Source organism: Microtus oregoni, unplaced genomic scaffold, assembly GCF_018167655.1.
Source record: "Microtus oregoni isolate MIOR12 unplaced genomic scaffold, Mior012 000016F_ref0000370, whole genome shotgun sequence".
Lineage (NCBI taxonomy): Eukaryota > Metazoa > Chordata > Mammalia > Rodentia > Cricetidae > Microtus > Microtus oregoni.
The window spans coordinates 9,934,995-9,960,629 of record NW_024543075.1 but is presented as its reverse complement, the minus strand read 5'-3'; the positions used below and the strand labels follow the sequence as shown (position 1 = coordinate 9,960,629).

Below are 25,635 nucleotides of genomic sequence, written 5' to 3'. Positions count from 1 at the left end.
TTTTGCAGCATGGTCTAATCAGAAGGTAGGATTCTATATTGCAGAACACGATCGATTCAATCCTCATGCTTATTATTTTTTTTCCAAAAGAGTCAAATTGTTCCGAGTAAATTCACTTCAAGGATTAGAGGGAAACCCAGGGAAACAAACCTCATAAGCAGTAGCCCTGTGCCACCTTTGCGTTGGCAAAGCTAATTAGATACATTGATGAGGCATTGTCCTGGGGAGAATAATAAAGCTTAATGCAGGCAGAATGTTCACATCAGCCTGCGTCTAACAGGGCTCATTCCCAGTGGTCTCATCCCCTCCTACCTTTTGTGGGGTTTTTTTGTTTGTTTCTTTTGTTTTGCTTTTTCCATTAAGACAGAAATGCCTCATCCTACCCACAGGCCCAGTTCTTGGTTATCTTTCTGTTCTTTCTCTGTTGTCCTAACCATCTACCCTGTAGGACCCTTTGGCTACAGACACTCTACTCTTCCAGAACCTCTAACCAAGTCACAAGTCACTAAATCAGGGTGTGACATTCAGTGCTCTGGATTGCTCTCCTCAAGTCCTTCAACACTGTTGGCCCTCACCTGTGTCTTGGTCACTGACACAGTTTGGGTGCTTTGTACAAAGGTTGCCATTAGCTCATCGTCTTGGAGGTCAGAGATTTCAAGGGCTTCTGCTGAGTCTCATACTGCGTAACAACATGGTAGGGAAGCCTGGAGGGAAAGCAAGGAGTTCAGCGGAGCGCTCATGAGAGAGGGAAGCAGGCAGATTTGCTTTATAAATATGTACTCTGCCCATGACTAATCTATTCTTGGAGACCTAACTCTGTCCTGAGAGATATAACTCCCTCTCAAGAGATCTGACGAACTCAATCTTGAGAGAACCAAGCCAGTCTCTTGAAAGACATTTCTCCAGCCCCGAGGGTGGTATTCTCATGATGTAACCACATATGGATGTCTTAATGTCTGCCATCTCTCTGTCCTATTACCTTGGAGACCAAACTTGCAGCACATGGATCTTTGGGGACAAGAGTGTCCAAATCACAGCACTCCATCTTCAAGAATTTCATCTCCTTCTCCCCTAGAACTCCATCCTAGGCTTGCTTCCGCCCCGCTCCAGCCTGGCTCCTTGTCTGCTTTAGACGTCTGCACCCACACGTCACATGTCAGAGCCCCTCAGAACTCACTCGTAGTGTTCTTGTTTTAGTCTCTCCTTAAGGGGGATCATTTTTCAGATTCCAGATTCTAATCATTTACTGGGCCAGGGACTAAGTGGATGGATCATTGTGTATGTTCCCGGGGTTCACCTGCCATTACAGAGGGCTCAGGGAGTCACAGTCTGTTGTCCGGCAGTTATGAGGACAGAGTCTGAAATCAAGATGGTGCTGGTGGAGGTTCTTCGGCTGGTGGAGGATTCTGTTGACTTTGGCCGGCTGTCCCCAGGCCTCAGCATCCCCTGGCCTGTGTTATCAGTCCGCTCTCTGCACATCTCCAGATTATGTTCTTTTCATGTTTTCCTGTGTGTCTGTGACTCTTAGCATGCCCTTCTCCTAGGAGCAGCACTTCTTGTGTTTAGGGCCCAGTCTACTCCACTGTGGCTTCATCACAACTAGGTTACATTGTACAGATCCTATTTCCAAGTAAGGTCACATTGGCAGGAACCATGTGTGTAAGATATGCAGATAAGCTGTGTGATTCTGGGATTGAAGGCTGTCTCTCATGCCATGATATGGGCCTCCTGAGGCCTCTGGGTCTTGTTGGCATTCTCAGTAAGGGGTGACTAAATGAATCAGTCTAATGACCCTTGCAATCATGAGCGAGATGCTGTGGTTAAGACAAGCCTGTTCAAATTTGGCATCTCTTCACTAAAGTGAGTTCCACCCTGCTCTTAGCATTCAGAAGAGCACCAAAGCAAGCATCGAGAGTTGTTTCTCTATGTGTAACAGAAAGTGAGGCTCAGAGGGCCCAGGTAGTTTGCCCAACTGTGCTTAGGTTTGGATTCTGGTTGGCTTTATCCCATATGAGATCTGAATGTGGTGGATGTGATTTTCTCTTCTTGGGTTAAAGATGCAGGAGTCCAAGTGCTGGCATTAAGCATGAATGTAGGCTATTTGGACTTCCTGGACTAGGGGTAAGCACCTTCTCAAGCCAGCTTTCCTATGCTCACCTGTGGACACACAGGAATGAGGTCACTCAGCTCTTTGTCCTTCTGACTTGGTGGAGCTAAGGTTCATCTGCTCAGCACCATGAGTCCTGTGCTCCTCGTTGGAAGAGTGACTTGACACTGTAAGAATGGTAAGAGATGGGAACACTTTGGAAGAAGAGGAGTGTGTGCTGAGCAGAAAACAATGTGAGCTTATGATCTGAGGACCTGGATTCCCCTCTCTCTTTGCCCTGTAACCCAAGCCAAGTCGTCAAGGGTTTCCCCTCCAGGCTTGGGCCAGTTCCCTGACTCTGCACTGTGAGCAAGTCACTTAACTGTGATCTCCACGGTTGCCCTCAGCTCGGAGGTCTGCCTCCAGGAAATGAGCTTCAACCAGACACTTTCAATTATCCTCATTTTTCTCTTCCAAGAGAAGAAGGTAAAAGTGTTTCCTGCGAGCCCTCTTGAGGTCTGGTGACAGCTGCGGCCCTGCTTGGGAATGACTAGGAAGCTTATATAGACTCATCAGATCTGCCTTCTTATTAAATGGAAAGGAAGGATCAAGCCCACTGCCAGGGAACTCCAGTCCTGCCCTCCACCCTGCGACTCCCTCCTTTTTGTTTTGGTTTCCAGGCATCTTGTCTTGTTCGACTGTTAAATGTTATTTTGAACTCCTTGTGCTGTGGGCCTGGCTCTCATGAGAATCGCCTGCTCTGATCATTGCCAATCTCCTGGTTCTCAAATACTGCCATGCCCAATCATCACCTGGGTCCAGAAAGCATAAGTGAGAGGGGAAACCAACGGCCTTTACTGCCCTTCAGCAAGGGAGAAGCATTGTGCTGACGAGCAGGCATAGAACTCTTAATTCTCACAGCAGCTAGAGAAAGGCAGGGTACCACCAGGAGTAACAAATGTTAAACCTGCGGCTGGCAAAATAAATCCCAGGGCATCCTTTAGACTATTAGAATTATAATCAGTAGAGGACCCGAGAGAAAGAGTCGAGGGCAGAGAAACAGAGACACCCATGAAGCCTACTGTTAGACGGTCTTGTGTTTTGAGAAAGAAATCCTCCCCATAGCCTGGATGAAAGATGTTCAAAGCTGGAGCTAATGATACCACTTTTGGTACCACTAGCATCATTAGTGGATTGAGGGAATGAACACATTACCGTAGAAGCCTAGAGGGCATTTTTTCCGACAGCGACCAGCCACAATGCTATGTGTCCCAGTCTTGTCTGAGGCCTTGTAGCTAGAAGTGACTAGTTCATTAACCTCAGAAGAAAAGTCACGGCTGGGTGTGAATGTGATTCCTCTCTCCCAATAAATGGCAGAAGATGCCACATTGCCAGGTTGCCACGATGCCAACTGCATCTTGTCTGGACCCAGGTGGCAGTGGCTGCTGAGAAACCCCAAAATGATGGGCAACTTAATGTGTTCTGGTCCCAGAACCCTTGGGCAATTTGAAGGGAGAGTCAAGAGTGGAAGGGTCTGTCCCTGTCACCCATGATCCCAGACTTGCAGGGTTTGTTAGTAGTGTGTCTTCACTGGCTGGATCAGGCCTATCAATGACAGCAGATTCGGTGCTGCCTGAGAGTCCCTGATTTACTGAGAATACCTGTCTGTTCTTGCTGGCTTGCTGGGCTGCGGTCTGCATGTCCCAGCTGGGAGCCAGGAAAGGATATACATCATGCATATACATTAACCGGCATACAAAGTAATGGTATATACACACATATATATACATGTATACATATATACATATACACACATATATCATTAGTTTGTTCTTATATACCCTCACTCCACCCTTCCCCAAGACCCTTTCTTTGATTTCCTTCCTACCCCCATTCAGTCTCCCTTCTATTTTTTTTTTAACTTATACCATTACCCTCTCTTATTTTTTCCCTCCCTTTAGATTTCATCCCCTCTCATATCCCACTTTCTATTTTCTTTATATAATATGGAAAAGAGTATATATACTTGCATATATGTGTGTATATATCTGGAAAGGAGTGTGTGTATTACATAAACATACATATGCCTATATATGTATATGTCAGATACCTCATAGAGGAATCGTGTATGTCGTATGGATTATAATTTTTCTCCACTGCTGAGATGAACATGCCTCTGTAACCCCTCTGTTGTGAGTGACAGACAGGTGTTTAGGGCACCAGAGACTTTAATAAGGTGGCAGCCAGCTGGGAGCTGTTGATTTAGCAGCCAGGATGTTTGCCTGAAGAGCCAGGACACCGTCATCTGTGCTCAGCTTTCCCTGGCGCCTCAGCTGCCACAAGGACGAACGGAGCAAGCTCAACGATCCAGCTGCTCAGCTGCAATGCTGTATGATAATTTCGCAAATTATTATTTTTAATATAATCAGCTTTTTCCTTAGGCACTAAAAGAAAAAAGTTGAATTGCTCACAAACTAATAAAGGTTTATCTTCTGAAGCATCAAATTCTGTTTACTCATGAAATACACACCTCCTCTCTTCGCCCACCGGGAGGAAAATTAGCATTTATTTTCCCAGATAAACAAAAACTAGTGGAATGTTTGTTGACATATTTGGGTGTTAAGCTCTTGCTTACATTTAAAATGATATAGAAGAATGAGGAAAAATTGGAAGCAGCCTTCCCTGACTCTAGGGTTTCATTTTCCTATGGGGAGGCTGCTGCTTCTGTGGATAGGATGCTCTGGGGTGCCTGGTTGTGCTAACAGCAACATGTGTGGAAAACAAACTCCCTCAGGCCCAGGAGCCATGTGACTGAAGAACACGAGATGCTTTGGGTATTTGTCACAGCTTCTCTGTGCACTCTCAGCAATGCACTGTCTTCTGGGATGAGCCTGGTTTCCACCTGGAGCTCTTCTTGAAATCCAGCTGCTGCAGATGTCGTTGGAACTTGGATACAACCTTCCACCCATGATGGAAGCTTGGAGTTTGTCTTCTAGAGGCTCTGTAGATTGACATGGCATCTTTCTTTCCCTGGTGTCTAGGTATGGGGACATGAGGAGACAGATTGGCTTCGAGATCAGAGACATGTGGTACAACTTGGGTGAGTAGCTGGCTGTCATCTTGGGGGTGGAGTGAGCACCTCTGCATTGTGATATCGGCCCCATTTCTCAGTGTTGATGCAATGTGTGTGTGCATACATGTGTGTACGTCGAAACGATGGTTCAGTCTTTATTCCTTAGGACTGTCCATTGGATTTTCCAGCAGGATCTCTCATTGACTTGTAACTTGCCAAGTTGACTAGGTCCTGCTTCTCAGGCCCCAGGGATCCGCTTGTCTCTACTTCCCCAGCACTGGGGTTACAAGCATGAGCCACCTTGCTCAGATTTGTTTTGTGTGATTCTGGGTTTGAACTCAGGTCCTCCTCATGATTACATGGCAGGTACTTTACCAACTAAGCCATCTCTTCAACCCCTTTGGAATAAGTTCTCAATTCCTTCTCTTCCTGGGATAGTAATCACTGTTCCTTGCTCAGATCCATTTTCAGTAAGGAAAGCAGATTAAAAGGGAGAAAAACGTCTCCCTGAGCCAAATAAGGAAATCAAGAAAGCTTACCCTGGTATTAAGTAGACACATAGGTTGGACTGCCATTGCTCCGGAGTACTCTCTGCTTGGATTTTCTCTAATTCGTTTGCCAGACCATGTGACATTTGCCATCGCTCACTGTTCAGTTGTGCACAATCTACCTTCTAAGAGATTTTTTCATATACTCAAACTCCGCATTTGCTTACCCTGCCACCAGGTGGTGGTAGCATGGTGTGCTGATGTGAGCAAAGCAGCGAGAGATCTGTTTAATGATAATATAAAATGAATATAACTTTACCCAGGAATTAATTCCTTAACACAGCACATTTCATCAGTCACAACAAGGAACTCTCTATTAATCTTAACCAACAGTCAGCAAGGTGACTCTGCAGCTAACAGAGCTTCTTCCCAGAAAGCCCAATGACTTGAATTTGATCCTAAGACTCATGTGGTTGAAAGAGAGAACCAACCCCTGCAAGTTTTCCTCTGCCTATACTATGATGCACTTGCATTCAAATGTGTACATGCATACACACACACACACACACACGCACATACACACTCCCACGCACTCACGCATGTGCACACATACACAAACAAACAAATGGGGGCTGGAGAGATGGCTCAGTGGCTAAGAACATCAACTAATCTTTCAGAGGATCTGGTTTTGATTCTCAGCACCCACATGACGGCTCACAACTACCTTTAACTGCAATCCCGGGGATCTAACACCCTCTTCCTTCCACCCCAGGCACTATATGCATGTGGTTCACAGGTATGCATGCAGGCATAACACTCATATACATAAAAACAAAATATTAAAGTTAGATAAATGTGATAAAATTATGTTTTAAAACCAATAGGACATGATTTTCTCATAGATAAGTTTCTTAACAAAAATAGGGACTAACAAGAATGTGACTTCTACCTTCAATGTTCCTATTGGGAGCCTGGTCATGATACTAAGTCCTTATAGCCATCTGCCTTCGGCTCTCAGAGCTTGCATCAAAGTATCCCAGACTATGTCGGGGTTACCCAGGTACCTGGAGATCATCAGGGATCAGCATAGTTAGTACCTGGCAAGTATGGCTAAGAAGACTAACGGAAGCATGGTTTTTGATGGAAATACAGTACTGGATTAGATCACACACCTGGACACCCTGAGACAGACAGGAGTAGACTTTGTAGGGCCGCTGCTGTTACTATGATCAGCAGGGTCAAAGTGACCTCTTGGCAACCTAAACAAGGTTCTCATTGTCCCTTTTGACGCCTCGCCCTTCCGAGCTCTCGGTCTCAGATGTGGGGAGGGAAATACTGTATCAACTGCAGGGAAAGTCAGAATTTCCCAATGCTCTTTGTCTTTCTGTTTAGATGAAAAATAGAGCTCTTTCCTCCTTTTTTTTCTTGATATTGTTGAATTTTTATACGAGAGTCTTACTGTGTTCCCAGTCTAGACCACCTCAGCTTCCTAAGTGTTGGCTTTGCAGATGTGTGCAGTCACGCCCAGCTAGATATTTTGTTTTTGACTTTAGTTTCTCAAGTGGATCTTTACCTGAAATAGAGATGAGAAATGCGTGGGAACATGAGACTATGAGAAACTCCATAGGTGATATTATCATATAGGTGCTATTACTCTATAGGTAATATACAGGCAATGCTGATAGCTTAAGTGTTTGACTTGAGGTACCAGCCCAGCTCCTGTAGGGTAGAATTTCCTGGTGGAAGTGCAGACCTTTCAGAGCAGCTGTGTCTACTGTGTGCACCCCTGCTTGCAGAACCTGCACCACTCCGTGGATACTGGGTATCAGAATTGGAACAGTCTGAGGACCCTTCAGAGACAGTCTCTGTAAGACTTGAACCTGACCATAACAACCTGTATAGGGAGGACCTAAGTCCTGACTCTTGGGCATTGCAGCCTGCTGATCTCTGCCCTTCCTGACTTTCTGCCATCCCTGAGGTGGCCTATGAACCCGGGGATGGAGTGGGTGGTTTGCTAAGTCACGCTGACTTTTCTTTCTCCAATAACCTACCCTGTCCTGCTTCTGTGACCTCTGTCATGTGACTAGATCCTTCTGTATTCCTCTCATTCAGCAGTCTAGTTAATACACTATAACAATTGGGCAAAATTTGTCATAAGACTTCCAATCCAGAAGCCAAATAATCCCGTGACGTGTACCTAGGGTGGGCTCAGTAGTGACATACTGGGGCTTCTGAAACAGAGAAGGGGCCGTCCATGGGTCGTATTAACCAATTTTCTCTGTTTCTTCTCAAAACTGCTAACAGATATATGTCACTTGACCTGGAAAGCCTGATGGGCTGACTCATGCCAGGCAGAACCTAGTGTGTTAGCTGTGAGGAGGAGAACAACGAGAGGCAAAGAGACATGCCACTGGACTGTTCGCACTGTAGTTCTCCGCCCAGTGACAGGGAGTTGAGATCCTCTCTAGGCCCAGCATCCAAAGGAGATGACTTGAGTTCTGTTCTGCTTGCCAGGCTGCACTGTGGGTCTGTCCCTTTGGTTCCTCTGGACACAGGCTTGCATGCACAAAGACCTGGACTCAATCTTTATTACAGCAAAAGAAGAGAAAAGAAAAGAGATCGTGAGGTCACCCAAATAGAGGTCTCAGGGATCCGTCTTCAATGAGATGCCACCTTCTTCCTTGACAAGCAGTGGCTGCTGTCCCAGGCACTCCCAGCATCCTGCTGGGGTCCTGCAGTGACAGCGTCACTGGTGGGAACTGAGGGAACTTCAGTACTGAGCTCTGGCTCTAGTTGGCCAGAGATTATCCTAAGCTATGGGTCTTCTTGCCTTTCCAGTTTGTATGCCTTAATTTTGTTTTTGACAGTTGTGTTTTTGTTTTGTTTTGCTTTTAGCAGTATGTTTTCCTGTGTTATATTTTTAATGCTGACCCTGATCTTTGTGCTTTTGTTTTTAAAGTTTTATTCTAATATCTCTATTATGTAACACTGAGTTTATTGTTTTATACATGTACAGGTTTCTTTGAAAATATTCATTATCACTACCCTCTCTTTCTCTCTCTCACTTCCACTAATATCCTTCATTCTCTCTCTCTCTCTCTTTCTCTCTCTCTCTCTCTCTCTCTCTCACACACACACACACACACACATACACACACACACTTCTATGCCCTTTTTTATCCTTCTATGCCCTTTTTTATCTGTTTGGAGTTACTCAGTGAGTTTCGTGAAGGCTCTTACAGAAGCACGGATGAGGATTATTTCCAGGAGCAGGTGCACTTTGCCCATCGCTGTATCATGGAAGATGTCTCTCCCTCCTCCAGCAGCCAAACTACATGCTCCCTTTTAAGTATTGTCTGTGGTGCCTCTGAAGCTCCAGAGGTTGACTTTGAACCCGCCCCATTTGTTTCCATGCTGTTTGCCATGACAGCCACGAAGGAAGGAAAGATGGGTTTTGAGAAGAGTGGGGTTCTCCCAGAGCCTCCTTGGGAGCCTGCAGTCTTAGACTCTTCTGTCCCAGAGTGGTGGACTCTCTTGACAACATCTGCCATCATGTTCTCATAAGATGAGCCCAGCAACAGAGACTTTTGATTCACCGTGCCAAGAATGAAGATAACTCAGGAGAAGCGCCCTCCCCCTTATGGTTACTCCCTAATGTGAACACATAGCTAATGCCTGAGGGTTTCAAAGCTTGCTCATCAACAGCAAACATCAACTTGGGCATAAGAACAAGCAAGAGATCGAAAGGACCTTGGCCAATTAAAGAATAAAGATTTGTCATCTACAAGAAAGGACAACTGCTACGCAAAGAACTGAGAATTTCATGGGATTGTGTTTGGTTTTGTTTTTCTTTGGGCAAATAATAAGCCCTTTGCTCCTCCTGGAATCTGTGGGGTCACCGTGGCCAGCAAGGACCTTTCCTGCTGTGGTTCTCCGGTGTTCAGGCCTGCCTGCCAATAGCGCTGTGCAGGCTGCCTCACTCCAAACTCCTAGCGACCCATCATGATTTCCCAGGGTGTGCACAACCTATTTTCCACATAGCTTCCTGTTTTCTTTTTTTTTTTTTTTCCAATGGGCTCAGGTTTGGGAATTTGTTGGCAGGCACATGCAGCCAGTTCTGCCAAGAAAATAAAAATAGAAGTCGGATCAGATGTGTTCCTCACCTTAGAATTAGTCACCTGTCACTCCGCCGGTGCACCGGATGCCTTCCCTCCACCCCTCCAGGGCTGTGTGTGGTCTTTGGAGAGGGATGTCTCACACAGATGTGCCCCAGCAGCCCTTCTGGGTGGGACAGGGCAACAGGCCTTTTCTTCCCAGAACAAAGAAAAAGTCAAAACCATATTCTTCCAAAAGAACTGTAGGGAAAAGAAATGTGTTTATTTACCCAATTCTCCTCTTATTTATGAGAACTCCGTGGAGGTGGCCTCACCTCATCTCCTTTGCACGTTGGTTCCACCATCTACTTTTGTTTGTTAAGCCAGCTCTCAGGAACCAGCATGTGTTCCCTGACCCGATCTGGCTGGAACAAAAGTGCTCGCAGAGAGGCCTTACTTTGGCCTTTTTTGGCTTGAACTATTTTTTTTTTTTTATGTAAGGATCCCCTTTGCTGGTGTTTTTGGGGAATGCGAAAGCTGGCTGCTTTTCATTAAACCCAGATACAGTCCAATGCACCCTAGCAGAGTTCTGTTCTGTGGTCCTTTTGTGTGCACAATTTTCCCACGATAAGACCCTGTCCAGTGGCTGAATTTCTGAACATCAGATGTGCCGAGGCGAACATCCAGACAATGGGGAAGGTACTGACTGGTAGAATGTTTCCTCGCACCGTGGTTATTAGAACCTCTGCTACTTTTCTGTTGTTGTCATAAAACACCACGATCAAAAAAGCAACTTATGGAAGAAATGAGCTATGGCACCTAAGGTTCCAGAGAGACAGTCCATCGTGGCAGAGACAGCATGGCAGCAGGCTACTGGGATGGGAAGCTGAGAGATCATATTTCCATCTACACCCAGGAAGCTGAGAAAGCAAACTGAAAGTGAAACAAGGCTACAAACTCTCAGAGCCTGCCCCCAGGGGCATACTTCCTCCAGCAAGGCTGCACTTCCTACAGGTTCCATAATCTTCCCAAACAGAGTCATCAACTAGAGACCAAGTGTTCACATACCTGGGCTGTGGGGGACACTGCTCATTTAAGCCATCACAATCATCCTGTTCTTCCTTTCTCTCCAAAGAGGAGGAAAATGCATGAAATCCCTTGACTCTCATTGGCCCACATTCAGGTTCAGCATTAGAGACTTCAGTTTGTTGTGCATCAGGGGAAAACCCACAATAATTAAACAGATAATAATGAGCATCAGAAAGCTCTACCCACCTTACTAACTCAGGGACTGTGGACTCGTGACAGCTCTGTCCCCAGGGGTGTCACTCCTCAGAGGTCTCAGGCTACGCAAGCCCGGTGTGTTTTCTGTACTAAAAGGAAGGGTGGTGGTCCATGGGGATGAAGCCCCCCCCCTTTTTTTTGTAGCTTAGTTTTCCAGTGGCTGCCCCTGCAACCACTTGATCTGCCTTGTCTGATCTTCCCAGCTAGGAACAATAAAAGTCGAGAGTGACAGCTAGAACTTTATGACACCGAAATTACAGCTGATGAACAACCTGCTGTCACGATCGGCTGTTTTCTGAAGCATTGGCTCTGACATCTTTTAGGCATAATACAAGGAAAATGTCACCTGAGGAATTGAATATAGTGGCACTTTCAGGGGACCGCTTCGCAGCACTTGCCTGCCTTTCAGAAGTGTTAAGCATGGAGGGAAATGGGCAGAATCACACCATTGCTGCTTCAGACAAGATGCCAACTATTGAGCCAAAGTTGGAAATTTGGATTCTAATTAAATTCAGGTTCCTTATCAGAGATAACATTTTGTACCTGTGTCCAGTCCATAAAAATCATCTTTTGGCTTATGAGAATAGTCTACTTTCTTATGTATGGTTATTTATAATAGACACATTTGCTTAATGACTCTCTTGACAGAAATCTGTGTTTGTTGAGCTATAAAGAAAAGCAAATTCCATATTGTATTTCCCGATCGTGTCAAAGTATTAATAAGATTAATTAACTCCAGATCAGCTGGCTGGTTGTTAATAAGAAAATGTCACAAATAACTCACTCAGGCGTATCGTTTCTCACGCACCCTCATGTTACGTGCTGGAATGAGACAATGTTAGTTACAGTGCAGCGGCTTGAAGATAAAGGAAGTGTTCTGTAATGGAAGATGAGAGGTCGCTGCCTAGGAGCAGCGCTCCTGCCTCATCGTGTCCCCTCAGCAAGCTGGCGTATTAGTCAGTGTTCTCTAAAGGAACAGAACTGATAGAACAACTATGCGTGTGTGTGTGTGTGTGTGTGTGTGCGCGCGCGCGTACATGTGTATGTGTGCGTGTGTACATGGGTGCATGTGTGTGCGTGTGTGTGTGTGTGTGTGTTAGTGGCTTATGGGTTGTGATCTTATGTTAGTCCCATGTGGCTGTTTCAAGACTCTCATAATTGTTCAGTCCATGAAACTGGATGTCTCAGCAGCCCCAACCTTGTGCTGGCATCCCAGGGAGGACCTAGAGAGCTGCTGGTCTTCAGTCTGTTCCTTCTCAAAGAAATAGGTTCTAACCAGCAGAGGAATCCCTCAGCAGCAGAATACATGAGCTTGGCAGCAAGAATGAGGGCAGACAGGCAAAAAGCAAATGTTTTCTTCTTCCATGTCCTTTTCTATGGGGGCTGCCGCTATGTGGCCCAGATTTAGGATGGGTCTTCCCACTTCCAATAATCTAATCAAGAACAATCCCTCACAGGTGTGCCCAGCTGCTTGAGTTGGTTCCAGATGTTGGTGGCTGACCATGGTGATTAGCCATCACAGCCAGCCTGCCTCTGTGCAGTCTGGTAACCTAACTCCACATCAGCAGGGACTGTGAACCAGGGATTGCCACTACTTTCTCCCCTGCCTTCCCTGGCTCTCATCAGGCCCAGTGTATTTATGCCATCCCACAGTCATCCTGAGTTCAGTGACAACACAGAGGGGCCTGGAGCTTACTAAGCAGCTTTGGCTGGCCAGTGAGCCTTAGGAATCCACCTCTGTCCACATCCCCAGTGCAGGGAATACAAGTGTATTCCACCCTCCACAGCTTTGTTTTCTATTATTTTAAATTCTGAGGATGGAATTCAGGTCTTCAGGCTTGCAAGGCAGGCTTTTTATCTCTTTAGCCCAACAAAGCTGTTCTAAAGAACAGCATAAATGCTTCCCTATCCAGCAGCAGCCTGAGGTGGTAGGCCCTACTGTTTCTGCAGTCCCATCCCCAGCGGGGGCTCTGTGTGCTTTGACTGCAGCCATTCAGAGTGTTTCATAAGTCATTGTGTAGTTCCCCAGGTGCCGGATAAACCACACCTCTGCACACCACCTAGGAGACAGAAGGGACCTGGGACTCCCTGGGTCAGCTCCCGTGCTTGTCAGGTGCTGACTCTCCCAGCCCCAGTCTCCTGCTCTGTCTGACTGGATAACAGATGGTGTCCATGCCCTTGACTTATGTGCCACAATTGACTTCTTGCAAAACCAGCCTCTCTGATCGATATATAGGGAGATTTTTGTCTCAAAACAAACATTGAAACAACTCCTCTAAAAGAATACAATAGTACCTCTAAATACCATTACACACACTGAACAAGACATGCTTACAGGTGACAAGTTTTTCAATATTCTTTTTTATTACTATTGTATGTGCATACCTGGTATGGGGGGGGGATACATACCATGACATGTGAGTGGAGATGAGAATAACACTGGAGGGCCCACTCTCTCCTATCTTTATGTGGGTTCTGGGATCATGCTTGGGTCATGAGACTTGGTGACAAACACCTTTACCTACTGTGCCATCTTGCTGACCTGAGACACACTTAGAGGACAGTGTGTCATTGCTTGCTCTTGCTTTCCTCACAATTCAGCCTTCACAACTCCTCTCTACAGATGAGGAGACTGGGCCATCCCTGCCCTTCTGTAATACACAAAGTAAATGGGTCTTTAATTAGCTCCCCACGTAGCACTACAGATTCCATCTACTTTTTTTTTTTGTATGTGTATATGAGCATGGCATCCTCATGTGTTCCATGTGTGTGAAACCCATCTCCATGTCCTCTGCCTTATTGACTGAGGCAGAGTCTCTCACTGAACTCAGAGCTTGCTCTGTTCGCTAGTCCAGCTCACCACCCTGACCCAGGTCTCTGCCTCTCATGTGCTGGATCCCCAAGTGCTACCATGCCTCTCCAGCTTTTATGTGGGTACTGGGGTTCTGAACTTCAGGCTGCATGCTTACATGGCAAATGCTGTATCTACTGAGCCGTCTCTTCAGCCTTCTGGCCACATGTGACTTGAAGTACTCAAACTCCCTACAAGCAAGATCGGGTTCACAACCATGGAGGCTCCCATTCAAAATCACTGGATCTGTGTTGCTGTGTTCTTAAGCCCCTTCTGGAAATCCACCCCTTCTTTTTAAATTAATAGATGTCACATTTCTCTATTGAAAGGTCAACACAAGATAAAATTCATCCCAGAAATGGTCGGCCCGATACTGGAAATGACGCTGATTCCTGAGACGGAACTTCGGAAAGCCACCATCCCCATCTTCTTTGACATGATGCAGTGTGAATTCCACTCCACCCGGAGCTTCCAAATGGTGAGGATGTGAGGGTACAAAGAGTGTGAGGGCTGGAGAGACAGACAAGGAAGACTGGAAGGCATTCACAGATGATTGATTCTGTTGCTAAAGGTGATGCTCACAGATGATTCTGTTGCTAGAGGTGACGCACACAAATGATGATTCGCAACAACAGTTCTCCACAGCCCTAAGACTTACTGAAGAATCTGTCATCATCTGTCTTCCTCTTTGGGGTCCTCAGTTTCTGGCTGTTCCTTACTGATGTTTATATGGACCTAACACTAAATCTTACGTTAAAGTCCCTTGAAGCTGGAATGAGGACTTAATGAGTTTAGAGCATTTTCTGTGTAAGCATGAAGACCTGAGTTTAAATCCCTAGAATACTTGTTTGTGTTTTTGTTTTTGTTTTGTTTTGTGTTTTTATTTTATTTTATTTTATTTTATTTTTTTTAAAAAGGCTACCCCAGCATAGTAACACATACTAGTGCTGGGGCAGAAAACAGATGGATTATAGAAGCTTGCTGATTGGCCAGCCTAACCAAAAGGGTGAGCTTTGGGTACAATGAGATATTGTCTCAGGGAATAAGGTGGAGACTGAGAACAGGACACTCAGCATTCCTCTTTGGCCTCTGCAGGTGGGCCATGCACTCCTGGCCTCTGCAGGTGGGCCTTACTCTCCAGTCCTCTGCAGGTGGGCCCTGCACTCCTGGCCTCTGCAGGTGGGCCGTGCATTCCAGTCCTCTGCAGGTGGGCCTTACTCTCCAGTCCTCTGCAGGTGGGCCCTGCACTCCTGGCCTCTGCAGGTGGGCCTTACTCTCCAGTCCTCTGCAGGTGGGCCCTGCACTCCTGGCCTCTGCAGGTGGGCTGTGTACACCAGTCCTCTGCAGGTGGGCCCCACACTCCAGTCTTCTGCAGGTGGGCCGTGCACTCCTGGCCTCTGCAGGTGGGCCATGCACTCCTGGCCTCTGCAGGTGGGCTGTGTACACCAGTCCTCTGCAGGTGGGCCCCACACTCCAGTCTTCTGCAGGTGGGCCGTGCACTCCTGGCCTCTGCAGGTGGGCCGTGCACTCCCCACACAGACATACCCACTCAGATACACACATATACATATGTAATATATATGTAGGAGATGTGTATATAATTTTTAAATTTGATTTTAATGGAGATATAGCCCTTCAGGTAACAGGTAAACTTTTTGCCCTAGGCTGCCCAGTTCCCACTACCCACAGGTGAACTCTGCACCTGCTCATTCACAAAACTTGAATCACATTGAATGTTTTCCCAGTATACATACTCAGAAATGCAATTTTGGAATCAAAATACTTTTGTGCCATTTGACATTATTGCTAAATTGTTTGATATTATTGCTACAAGCTTTGACCTGCCTCCACTGCTGCCATCTCTAAAGCCTGGTTCCAGTGTCACTCCAGGCTTATAACCTAAAGTACTTTTCCCAGGCATAAAATTCATCTGACTTTCTGAATTTCATATGAACCAAGCACAAAGAAAGACTTGTGAAAACTGCCATTAAATTTATATAAAAAACAGGTAAAGGGAAATAAAGTATTTATATAGATAAATGTCACAAGTCCAGAAAACTGAAATCGAAAGCCTTTAAAACCGTTTATACCATTTCTCAATTTTTAAACATAGTCTTTCGGTCAAGATAAAGGTCAAGGGTGACTGAAATGAAGATGCATGAGAGGTGAGTGTCTGCGTCTCCTCCCTCTTTGCGGTCTCTGTGTCTGGTTGCTGTATTATGGGGGTTTCTAAATGTCCTACGAGAGTCTCCTAAGGAGGCGCTTCAGGTTTGCTGGAAACTGATAGCAGTTAATGAGAGCCACGGAAGCTGGGTCTTCAGTCTAAACATTTGTCTCCTTTTGGGCATTCAGACTCTGTCCTTTGCTTTTGCAGAAAGCTAAGCTTCCTGAGTAATAGCACAGAGAAGCGATGCTCCCCAGATTTTAGCTCATGTTCTATACGCATTTCACTGACTTAATACATGCCTTGCTTGGATGTAAGCAAATAAAAAGCACAGCCATGAACGAGCAGATCCACTAAAGAGATGTATTGTCTCATCTCCAGCGTTTTGTGGGACACTCACAGCTGTTTCCATTTGTGCTGAGACGCAGGGTTACATGCACTCACAACCTTTAAGTGAAGCAAACCAAAAGACAAAAACCGTAAAGCTTATTGAAGCAACCACACGATCACAAGCTTTCCCTCCACACCAGAACAAATACAGGAAACAATCCACTTGTAAAGAGGATTGTTCCTGTAGGGCAGCTCATCATAATGGGACAGGAGGAGGAGTGGTACAGAGCTACACACCCCAGGGCCAGGAAGAGAAAAGAAATCAAGAAAGAGCTGAGACCATGCTATCCCTCAAAGGTAGACCTCATTGACCTACACACATCCCACACGAAAGGTTTCCTGGAGACCAAGCACCTATCCCTCGGGTTTTGAGGCGTGCTAACAATGCAAACTGTCACAGGTCTCTTCTGTGTCAGTCTGTTTCCGAGGGTTGTTGAAAGATCAGCTACCTCAGCCTCCCAGGAAAATGCCATGTCCCAAACCTTCCCCATCACTCACTTTTCTGCTGCTGTCCTGGTCACTTGGTTTTCTAGTGTACGTTAGTGACAGTGGCCTTTGTTTGGCCTCTCTGCCTCCTAATCAGCCATTTGAGAAGACTCACCATTCCTTGCCCTTTCTCAGCTCCAACCTTCATCCTTCTTTTCATCCCTACTCCCCCACACCAGGGCTCTCTTGGACCACAGCACTTATCTGTTGACATCCTCTCTCCTTCTGACACCTTCCTGCTTTCAGTCTGGCTAGTCCTTGCCAGCCTGTTCTCTTAAAGCAGAAGGCATACCCCCTCTTCCTTATAGCCATCTCTGCAGGTACAGCCTGACTGGGTGCACGCCCAGCCCCCAGGACACAGCTGGCTCAGCCTGCCTCTCAATCCAGGAGCTGCTGGGATGGGAATGGTTGGCTGCTGTTTAAGTAATCCACCACGAATGCAATTATCTAACCTGATTAGTCACATCACTGAGGGCTTAAATTGCCTCCACTTTTATAGCAGATGCACAAACCTAATGGAGTGAGGGGAAGGCATTAGGGTTTTTTGTTTTTAGGCAGCTTTAGTGTTTTGGTCACAGGACACAGCCTCTTCTAAAGATTGTGCTTTCTTAGCAGAGAAGTTGATATGCTGATGCTTGTGAAATATGCATTGTAGCCAGGTTGTATTGTTGACTTGTAGTTGGAGTTTGGAGGTGACCTACTGGGTTCAAGGGCTAACCTCCATTTGACTCAAGATTAAATTGTATCTAACCATGCCTGGAGTTTTAGAAGCCTGTGCTGCAAATTGGCTTTCCCAGAGTTGCCTGGAGTTGTTGCCCTTGTACTCCTCAGCCACAGTGCTAGCATTTTATTAGCACGTTCTTTCCAATACAGTTCCTGGAAGAGCAGAAATGGCCTTCAGGATGCCTGCGCCCTTGCCCTGTGCAGCCTCTCCATGGTCCTTCCATTGGCTGGGCTCCTAGAGTGGTATGATAGGGAGGCATAAGGTTACCCATTCAAGAACTGACAACCTTTCTAGGGCCTTATTTCTTACCTTGGGTCACTGAGTCATCTTGGTTTCTTCAGTTCTGGGCAGATTTCACCACAAGCCATCAGTTCAATGAAAGTCTGTAGGCCAGGGCAAATGGCTTATTCAGCAGAGTGCTTCCCTGGTGTGCACAAAGCTATGGGTTCGATCCCCAGCACTGAATAAACTAGGCATGGTGGTATGCATTTAATCTCAGCACTTTAGAGGTGGAGGCAGGAGGATCAAAATCTCAAGGTCATCTTCAGCTGCCTAGCAAGTTTGAAGCTAGCCTGGGATACATGAGACCCTGGCACAAAAAAAGTCTAGAAAAAGCAAAACAACAACAATAATGGGAAAGTCTGTGGACACAGGGTCTCTCATGTTAGTAAGAGTCACCAATTTATGGCCAAGTTGTACAGGGACTGGCCCCCAGTGGGTAGAACTGTGACCTAACATGAAAGGTCTTGGAGCAGACAGAAGCCTGTGAAATACAAGGCAGCCTAAGGTTCTTTCAGAAATCCCTCCTGGCTATAGGCATGCATGTCCTTATGGGCCAGCACAGAAATGGCAGGAGGACATGGTCATCTGGATACTCTCTCGCACCCCCATCCCTACACTCTCTCTCTCTTCCTCCCTGCTCCATACTGTCTTTGGAGCATGTCCTTTTCCTCTGTGGTTGTAGGTGTTGTAAGAAGCAGAGGAAAGAATACATGTGAGAGTCTCAGCTTGGGGACTTCTCATGTGTCCCTGGGATGATCGGTCCTTAACTGCCTTTGATAGAGGGACTCTCCATGTAAGTCTCCCCTCAGCAGATTCCCATTCCTTCTTTCTCTACCTCTTCCATCTCTGACTCCTTCTGAAACTCTAGAGTTTTGATTCTTTCAGTCTGTCCTAAGACCCTTCTGTGATCTGATTGTCCTACCTGTTTACCTAAGTCCCATCCTGCTGGTTTCCCTCCAGGATTTCTGTGTCCACTCTTATTATAACATGTTACCTCGATTCACCCCGCTTTCATGGTCCTCTGCCTGATTCCTCTTTCTACCCCATCCTGCAGTAGCATAGGAGAGGTGGGGAGGCATCCAGATGGTCCTGCCCCATTTCTCGTCCACCTCAACACACCTGGCCTTGGAACAGGGATGATGAAGCTTGGCCTAACACTTGACTTTTTTGCCATCTTACTGACAGTCTCCCAGATGCATAACGCAAAGAATCTCGGCCTCACGCTGCGTTTTACTTCCGAAACATAAAAATGAAAAAAACCCACTTTAAATTCTCTCCTGACATATTTTTTTTAAAGAATTCCATTTGTTACAGCTTTGGAAAATACAGTGCTAACAGCTGAGAAGTGTAAGCAAATAGCCACACAGGCCACAGACCATTGATAAAACCCGCGGCGGGAGAGGTGAAATCATGTTCTCAATCATGGGGCTGTTTCATGTCATTTCTGTGAGACTCGGTAAACTGCTCCGCCACCTCTAGACACTGCCATTTAGTAGTAACAATGTAAACATGAGTCATCTTGGTATCATCCAAGATTGCAAGAAACTCAGTTTCTGGATCTCTCTTTGAATACTCTCTTTCTTCTGCTTACGCCACTAACCTTAAGCAAATAATTGAAAAACCCAAGTGGATGTTGGAAACGTCTGCCACTCGGTTGAAAAGTCAGTACAATTCGTACTGCACTAGGTGTTTGTGCTGTGCAATGTGGACTTACTATACATGTGAATACATTTGGTGGGAATTTTATCTCGCGTATTCTCCAATTCATTGGGACTTTTATTTGTTGGCTTGTTTACTTGTGTTCTTCATTTCTAAAGAATACCTGGTCGTATTACTTTGGATGCTTCTAGAGGAACTGTGGCATGGGGAGATTTGATTTCATTGAATTCATTCCCAAAGGTGGTCTGAGAGATCTTGACAACCAATACCTTTGACTCCAAGAGTTCCTGTTATATTGAATTCTGTTCTTTAAAGCCTTCCAGCAAAGACATACTCAGCCTCCCATATTCTCCCTCAACTAAATCAACCTTGTCTCTCTCTGAGGCCATTTTCTCTGAGTTCACAATAATTGTGCTCAGCCAGAATTTCTCCCCAGGCTGAGTTGTGAGAGTCTACTGGTATCTCAACCAGACAGTGTAGGCAGCCCAACCTAACTGCCCCCAGGGCACAATTTTGGGGTCAGCTCATGAATAGGTCAGAGAAGCTTCAAGGTCAGGAAGGTACCTCATTGATAGGGGGAATATGGAGGCTTTTAAATATGGGATGAAATCCTAGATATTAATTAAGTGTGTAATTAAGTTTATACAGTGGTTAAGGAAGATAAACACAATCTACAAAAAAAATATTAGTGTGTCTAAGCACAGGATTAAAGGCCAAGTGACAGATTGGAGAATCTGGCCATGTTAGGATGTCATCAGGAGAGTTGGGAGAAAGGGATTTTTAAGCACTGGCTTCTGTCTGCTGAGGCTTCTTCTGGTATGTATTTTCCACCCAGACTCAGTCAACCATTTTTCTGTTTCTGTGCCCTCTGGTAAGTCCCATGAGGAAGGTTACATGGTCCCAGCAGAGTGGCCCAGCTCCATCTGAAGGTAGAGGAGACAACAGAGGAGATTCCGGTGTGCTCTCTGAAAGCAGGAAGTGGCCAAGCACCAAGCTCCTACCTTACAGTGTCTTCTGAGCTTGTTTTCATGAGAACAAGGGGAAAGTAGAGCTTACTTTGGGCAAAGGGCAACATTTACCAGGAAACTCTTTTGCTATTAGATGCAGCACGCTATGCTCCTCGGTTCATGAGTTCAACCAGCTCGAGATAAGCTCTGAGCCTTTGTCTGTATGGTGAATTAGTTGTGTCCAGATCTCTGTGATAAATAATCCCAGATACAAGGCAGATCTGATTATATACATTATATACATGTATAAATATATTCTAGAGATAACAGGAAGGATGGTAAGGTGGCTCAATGGATGGAAACATGAGCGCATACACACACAAGATTTTTTTTTCTAATATTTATTTATTTATTATGTATACAATATTCTGTCTGTCTGTATGTCTGCAGGCCAGAAGAGGGCACCGGACCTCATTACAGATGGTTGTGAACACATGTGGTTGCTGGGAATTGAACTCAGGACCTTTGGAAGAGCAGGCAATGCTCTTAACCGCTGAGCCATCTCTCCAGCCCCACATACAAGATTTTTAATAGCAGTAAACATAACCCAAAATTAAATGTTTCAAATGAATTGTTAGAGGCTTCAAGATTATGTGTGGCTGGGATCCCCACTTTGTAGTCTCTGAAATAGTATTCAGTAGCCCTGAGCTGACTTTGGCAGCAGGAATAGGAAGCAATAGCTTTTCTCCTAAGTCAATTGAATTCATAACATCAATGCCACCGTGAGGACAGCCCGTCAGAGTCTGCTGAAAGACACCCCTCCGAATGCCTCCAATTGATGATCTCTTCCATTTAATGTTCTCAGGGGGATACTGCTATCAGAGACTTGAGATGCTTTATCCCATATTTTAGGTTGGATGCCCTGTGGATATTTTTGTAGCAATATTGGTGATTCAGAAAAGAGAAGAGAATAAATGATTCCGCTTATCACATCAGCGAGCGAGCCTCTGCCACCTTTTGAGTAGCACAATAAACACACTCTAATTTTATCCTAGCCACAGAGCCCCGCTGCCTGTTACCACAGTGCAGGCTGACAAGGGACACAATCACCACAACCTTTATTAAAAAAGCAGCCCTGCTCTGTCAGCAAATGGACTGTCTCCAATTTATTGGGATGGGGCCGCTTAATTCTGACTAGGATAACAGGTCACAGTATACTAGCATATTGATCCTAGTATGTTCTGTAAAAATGAATGAAGACTCAGAAATGAGAGGCTGGTCGAAAAGCCCTGGTGCTGTAAGCCTTGCTGATACGTGACAGAGTTGCCAGGTGTTTGTGCAAATGCTCTACCTTACTCTGGCGTTCAGTAAATCTCGAGTCAACTGTTCTCTGGTACACTTATCATTCAGCCACTCTTTTAGGAAAACATTAAATTCCTCAGACAAGTTTGATAAGCAACATATTTAAGGAAAACATTAAATTCCTCAGACAAGTTTGATAAGCAACATATTTAAGGAAAACATTAAATTCTTCAGACAAGTTTGATAAGCAACATATTTAAGGAGCCAAGATGTCCTACATTTAGACACAGAAGCAGAGAAAGCATTAGAATTTCATAAGGTAGAAGCCACATCCCAATACCTTGTGACTGGGGAACGGCGGACAGTTTTAACTGTGAGTGTTTGCCAATGTGAGGGTAAGTCTTTCCTTTCTGAACTTTCTATACTTTCCCAGTTATATTCCTCAGACATGGATGTTTGAGTGCTGTGTCTGAATTAAGATTGTTGGTTCTCTTTTGGATCTCAAATATCTGTTGTGAATTACACGTTTGCCACACTTTTGATCTTTGCCATCCCATTCTATTGTCCCCTGAAAGATGGGGCTGCCTTGAGATGCCATCTCAGGGCTAATTGCAAGAGATCTCCCTTGTGTTAGAGTCCCAAGTGAATGGCTGCTTGAAGGAATCCTTTTTAAAGAGTAGAGTCATTGCAGGCTGGTAGCAAAAGGTGGTCATTTTACAGCGAACGTACTTTTCTTAAGATTCCATGTTGAGAAAAGGAAAAAAGCCAAGCCAATCTCGTCCTTCAATGGAACCGTCTCTGTTTTTAAAAGCCTTGAACTTCTTAAGCCTGACAATCAAAAAGTGGTATTTATCTGGGAGGAGAGGGAGAGAAGATCAGAAAGAATGAAGAGCTCAGAAAGGCCAAGGTTGCTGGGAGGCTGCCAAGTCCTTAGTGCTAAGCAAGAAGCAGCCCCCTACCCCTCCTGCCCCAGGAGGAAAGTGAGGCTCTGCGTACTGAGGCATCCTGATGAGGATGGGAGAGAGTTATGGGATAGAATATTTGTTTAACTGTGTAAAGATGTGTTGCATTTGTTTGTGCTGTAGAATAATTGTCTAGCTATGTAAAGATGTGTTGCATTTTTTATGCTGCATTTGTTTAACTATGTAAAGAAGTGTTGCTGTTTAACTTTTCCTGCCTAAGGCATGTGATTGGTCTAATAAAAAGCTGAATGGCCAATAGCTAGGCAGAGGAGAGATAGGCGGGGCTGGTGGGGAGAGAGAAACCAGCCAGTCAGCCAGGAGCCAGATAGATGGATATCGAGGAAAGAGGAAGGCAGGACGGATAATATGCAGATGAGGTAAACAAGCCTTAGGGATGCACATAGATTAATAGAAATGGGTTGATGTAAGTTAAAGAAAAAAAAAACTAGCTAGAAGCAAGCCTAAGCTAGGTCAAATATTCATATTAATAATAAATCCCCGTGTTATGTTTTAGGCTGGGCCAAGAAAGCCTGGTATGGGAGAGTCAGTACCACCTTGCGAGCTCCTCCCTGGGCCTTGCTTTCAGCTTCTCCAGAGCCCACCATTAGCTGCAGTGCCACAGTAGCTCTTCCCATGCCCCATGTCAGTGTCCCATGTCTGTAGCTGCAGCTAAGTGATGTCACGCTTGGTTGACAAGGTCCAGAAAGCCAGTTGTCTCAGTACCAATTAGTCCACTCTTGGCTGATATACTAAGCTCTCTTGAGCTCCATCTGCCTTAAGCCTCAACTCCCTACATCCCAAGGGATGTATCTCATTGTAGATGGCTTCCTGGCATACAAGAAACCCTGGGTTCCATCCTCAGCACTCCATAAAATCTGGAATAATGGCACATGTGTATAATTCAACACTTAGGAGGCAAGAGCAGGAGGATCCCAAGTTCATCCTTAGTTACATATTGACTTTGAAGGCAGCCTAGGCTACATGAGACACTATTTCCAAACACACAACAAAACACCAAACAAACATTTTATGTGCGAGGGGCAACATGGTCACTTCATGAGAAACAACTATCTCAGGCTCCTCTCTAAGCCTCAAGGTGTCAGTCACTATGGGAGGAGGCCTACTCTCATCTGGCTGTCCTTCTTATAAGAACCTTGTCCTCGTGAGGGACCTGGGTAGTGTCATTGAGAAGTGGGTGGTTGAACACCTTTGAAGGGTCCCTGGGGATCCTTATATCTATGCTGTAGTGTACTTGCTTTCTGGACTTTGAGCTTTGTTGTCTGTTTCTCTCTTGCCCATCGTCCTTGTCCAAAGTGTGGGTGGATGTCTCCATCTTTATAAGAGCCAGTGCTAGGTTCTTCTATCAACATGCTCCCTGGGTAACTCCGGGTTTCTCTTTGACCTGGGTGTCACCCGGCTCTCAGGGAAGGAGATGGGGAAACATTGTCATTATGAAGGTATTTATATCCAGTCTTGTGAGCCCTAGAAACATTCTGAAAATTTCTGACTCCCTGGGATTTAGAGATTTTTTTTTTTTAAAGTCTGGATTTGAGAGATACGCAGTCAACTTTGATACTTACGCTATCCAGTCAGCAGCTCTGGGGAGCATAGAGCGAGCCTGGAGATGGACCATCTAAAGGTGACTGCTGATTTCTCTTTCCGGACTCTTCTGCAATCCTGTTTGATTTGGAGATCCGTCACGGAGTGGCAGTGAAGTGGCCTCGTGGATGTTTTCAGATTGCCGAGAACGCTAACCTAGCAAATGAAATGCCATCTGTTCCCTCCCAGGAATCTACACCCTATTTCACATGTTCGTTTGTAGAGATAAAGTTTAGCATCTCTTTTCATTACTTCCTGATTCCGTTTCCTACCGTTGGCTTCACTTTCCTTCTGCATGTCTTACTCCTGCTACTGAGACGCACACACTCAGGCTCCAGTCACTGGAAGAGGAAGGAAAAGTCCTGTCTGAGTCAGGCAGTCATCAGATGTCTACAAGGGCTCAGGAACAGCATCTCTGAGATGCAGTCAGGTTTCAAAGGCAGAGGGTATCCATCCGACATTGATCCCAAAGATGGAGAAACAATTGAGGCCCACATTGTCAACTGAGTTATCTACTATGCTAATTATTTATGCTTCCTCTGTTTAATTATAGTTTGAAAATGAAATCATCACTAAGCTGGATCATGAAGTGGAAGGAGGCAGAGGAGACGAGCAATACAAAGTGTTATTTGATAAAATGTAAGTGTTGATTCGCGGGGGGATTTATGTCAGGAGAGAGACAGAGAGACTTGTAATTAGACTACAATGAACTTTGTCGCCCAGAAATAATTAAAATGTGTTAATAATGGGAAATATTTTAAACCCGCACCTCAAGTTTCTTTCTTGGAGTGTGATTAACAAGGTGTCTGTAATTATTTTTCAGCCTCCTGGAGCACTGCAGGAAGCATAAATACCTCGCCAAGACAGGAGAAACTTTTGTGAAGCTCGTGGTGCGGCTGATGGAGAGGCTCCTGGACTACAGGACCATCATGCATGACGAAAACAAAGAAAATCGCATGAGCTGCACAGTCAACGTGCTGGTGAGCGGGAAGTTAATTAAACCTTCCATCTTCGCAGAATGCAAATGGAGCCAGGGTAGTTGGGAGCCCAGAGGACAGCTGGCCATAGAATACTTCACAGCACAGCACAGCACAGCTCCCTCCCCCGCACCAGGCCCTCTTTGGTGCAGGGAAGGAAGGACAGAGAACTGTTGGCCTATCTGCTTTCAGTGAGGCTGAGAGCTTGGCTCCCTTCTGAATGTTTTCGCAGTGTACCTGCTGTGGCTGAGGGTGGCAAGCCATCCG

General features: G+C 45.5%; 1 protein-coding gene across 2 annotated transcripts in view; it reads left to right on the top strand.

Moving 5' to 3' along the window:
• The window catches only part of Dock1 (dedicator of cytokinesis 1), a 485,241-nt gene that overhangs the window by 398,357 nt on the left and 61,249 nt on the right, over positions 1–25,635 (top strand). For both annotated transcript variants that reach the window (XM_041666110.1, XM_041666109.1), the window contains exons 32-35: positions 5,128–5,186; positions 14,206–14,354; positions 24,945–25,030; positions 25,215–25,371. In XM_041666110.1, coding sequence (XP_041522044.1) covers positions 5,128–5,186; positions 14,206–14,354; positions 24,945–25,030; positions 25,215–25,371 — 451 coding nt within the window. The remainder of the gene's footprint in view (positions 1–5,127; positions 5,187–14,205; positions 14,355–24,944; positions 25,031–25,214; positions 25,372–25,635) is intronic.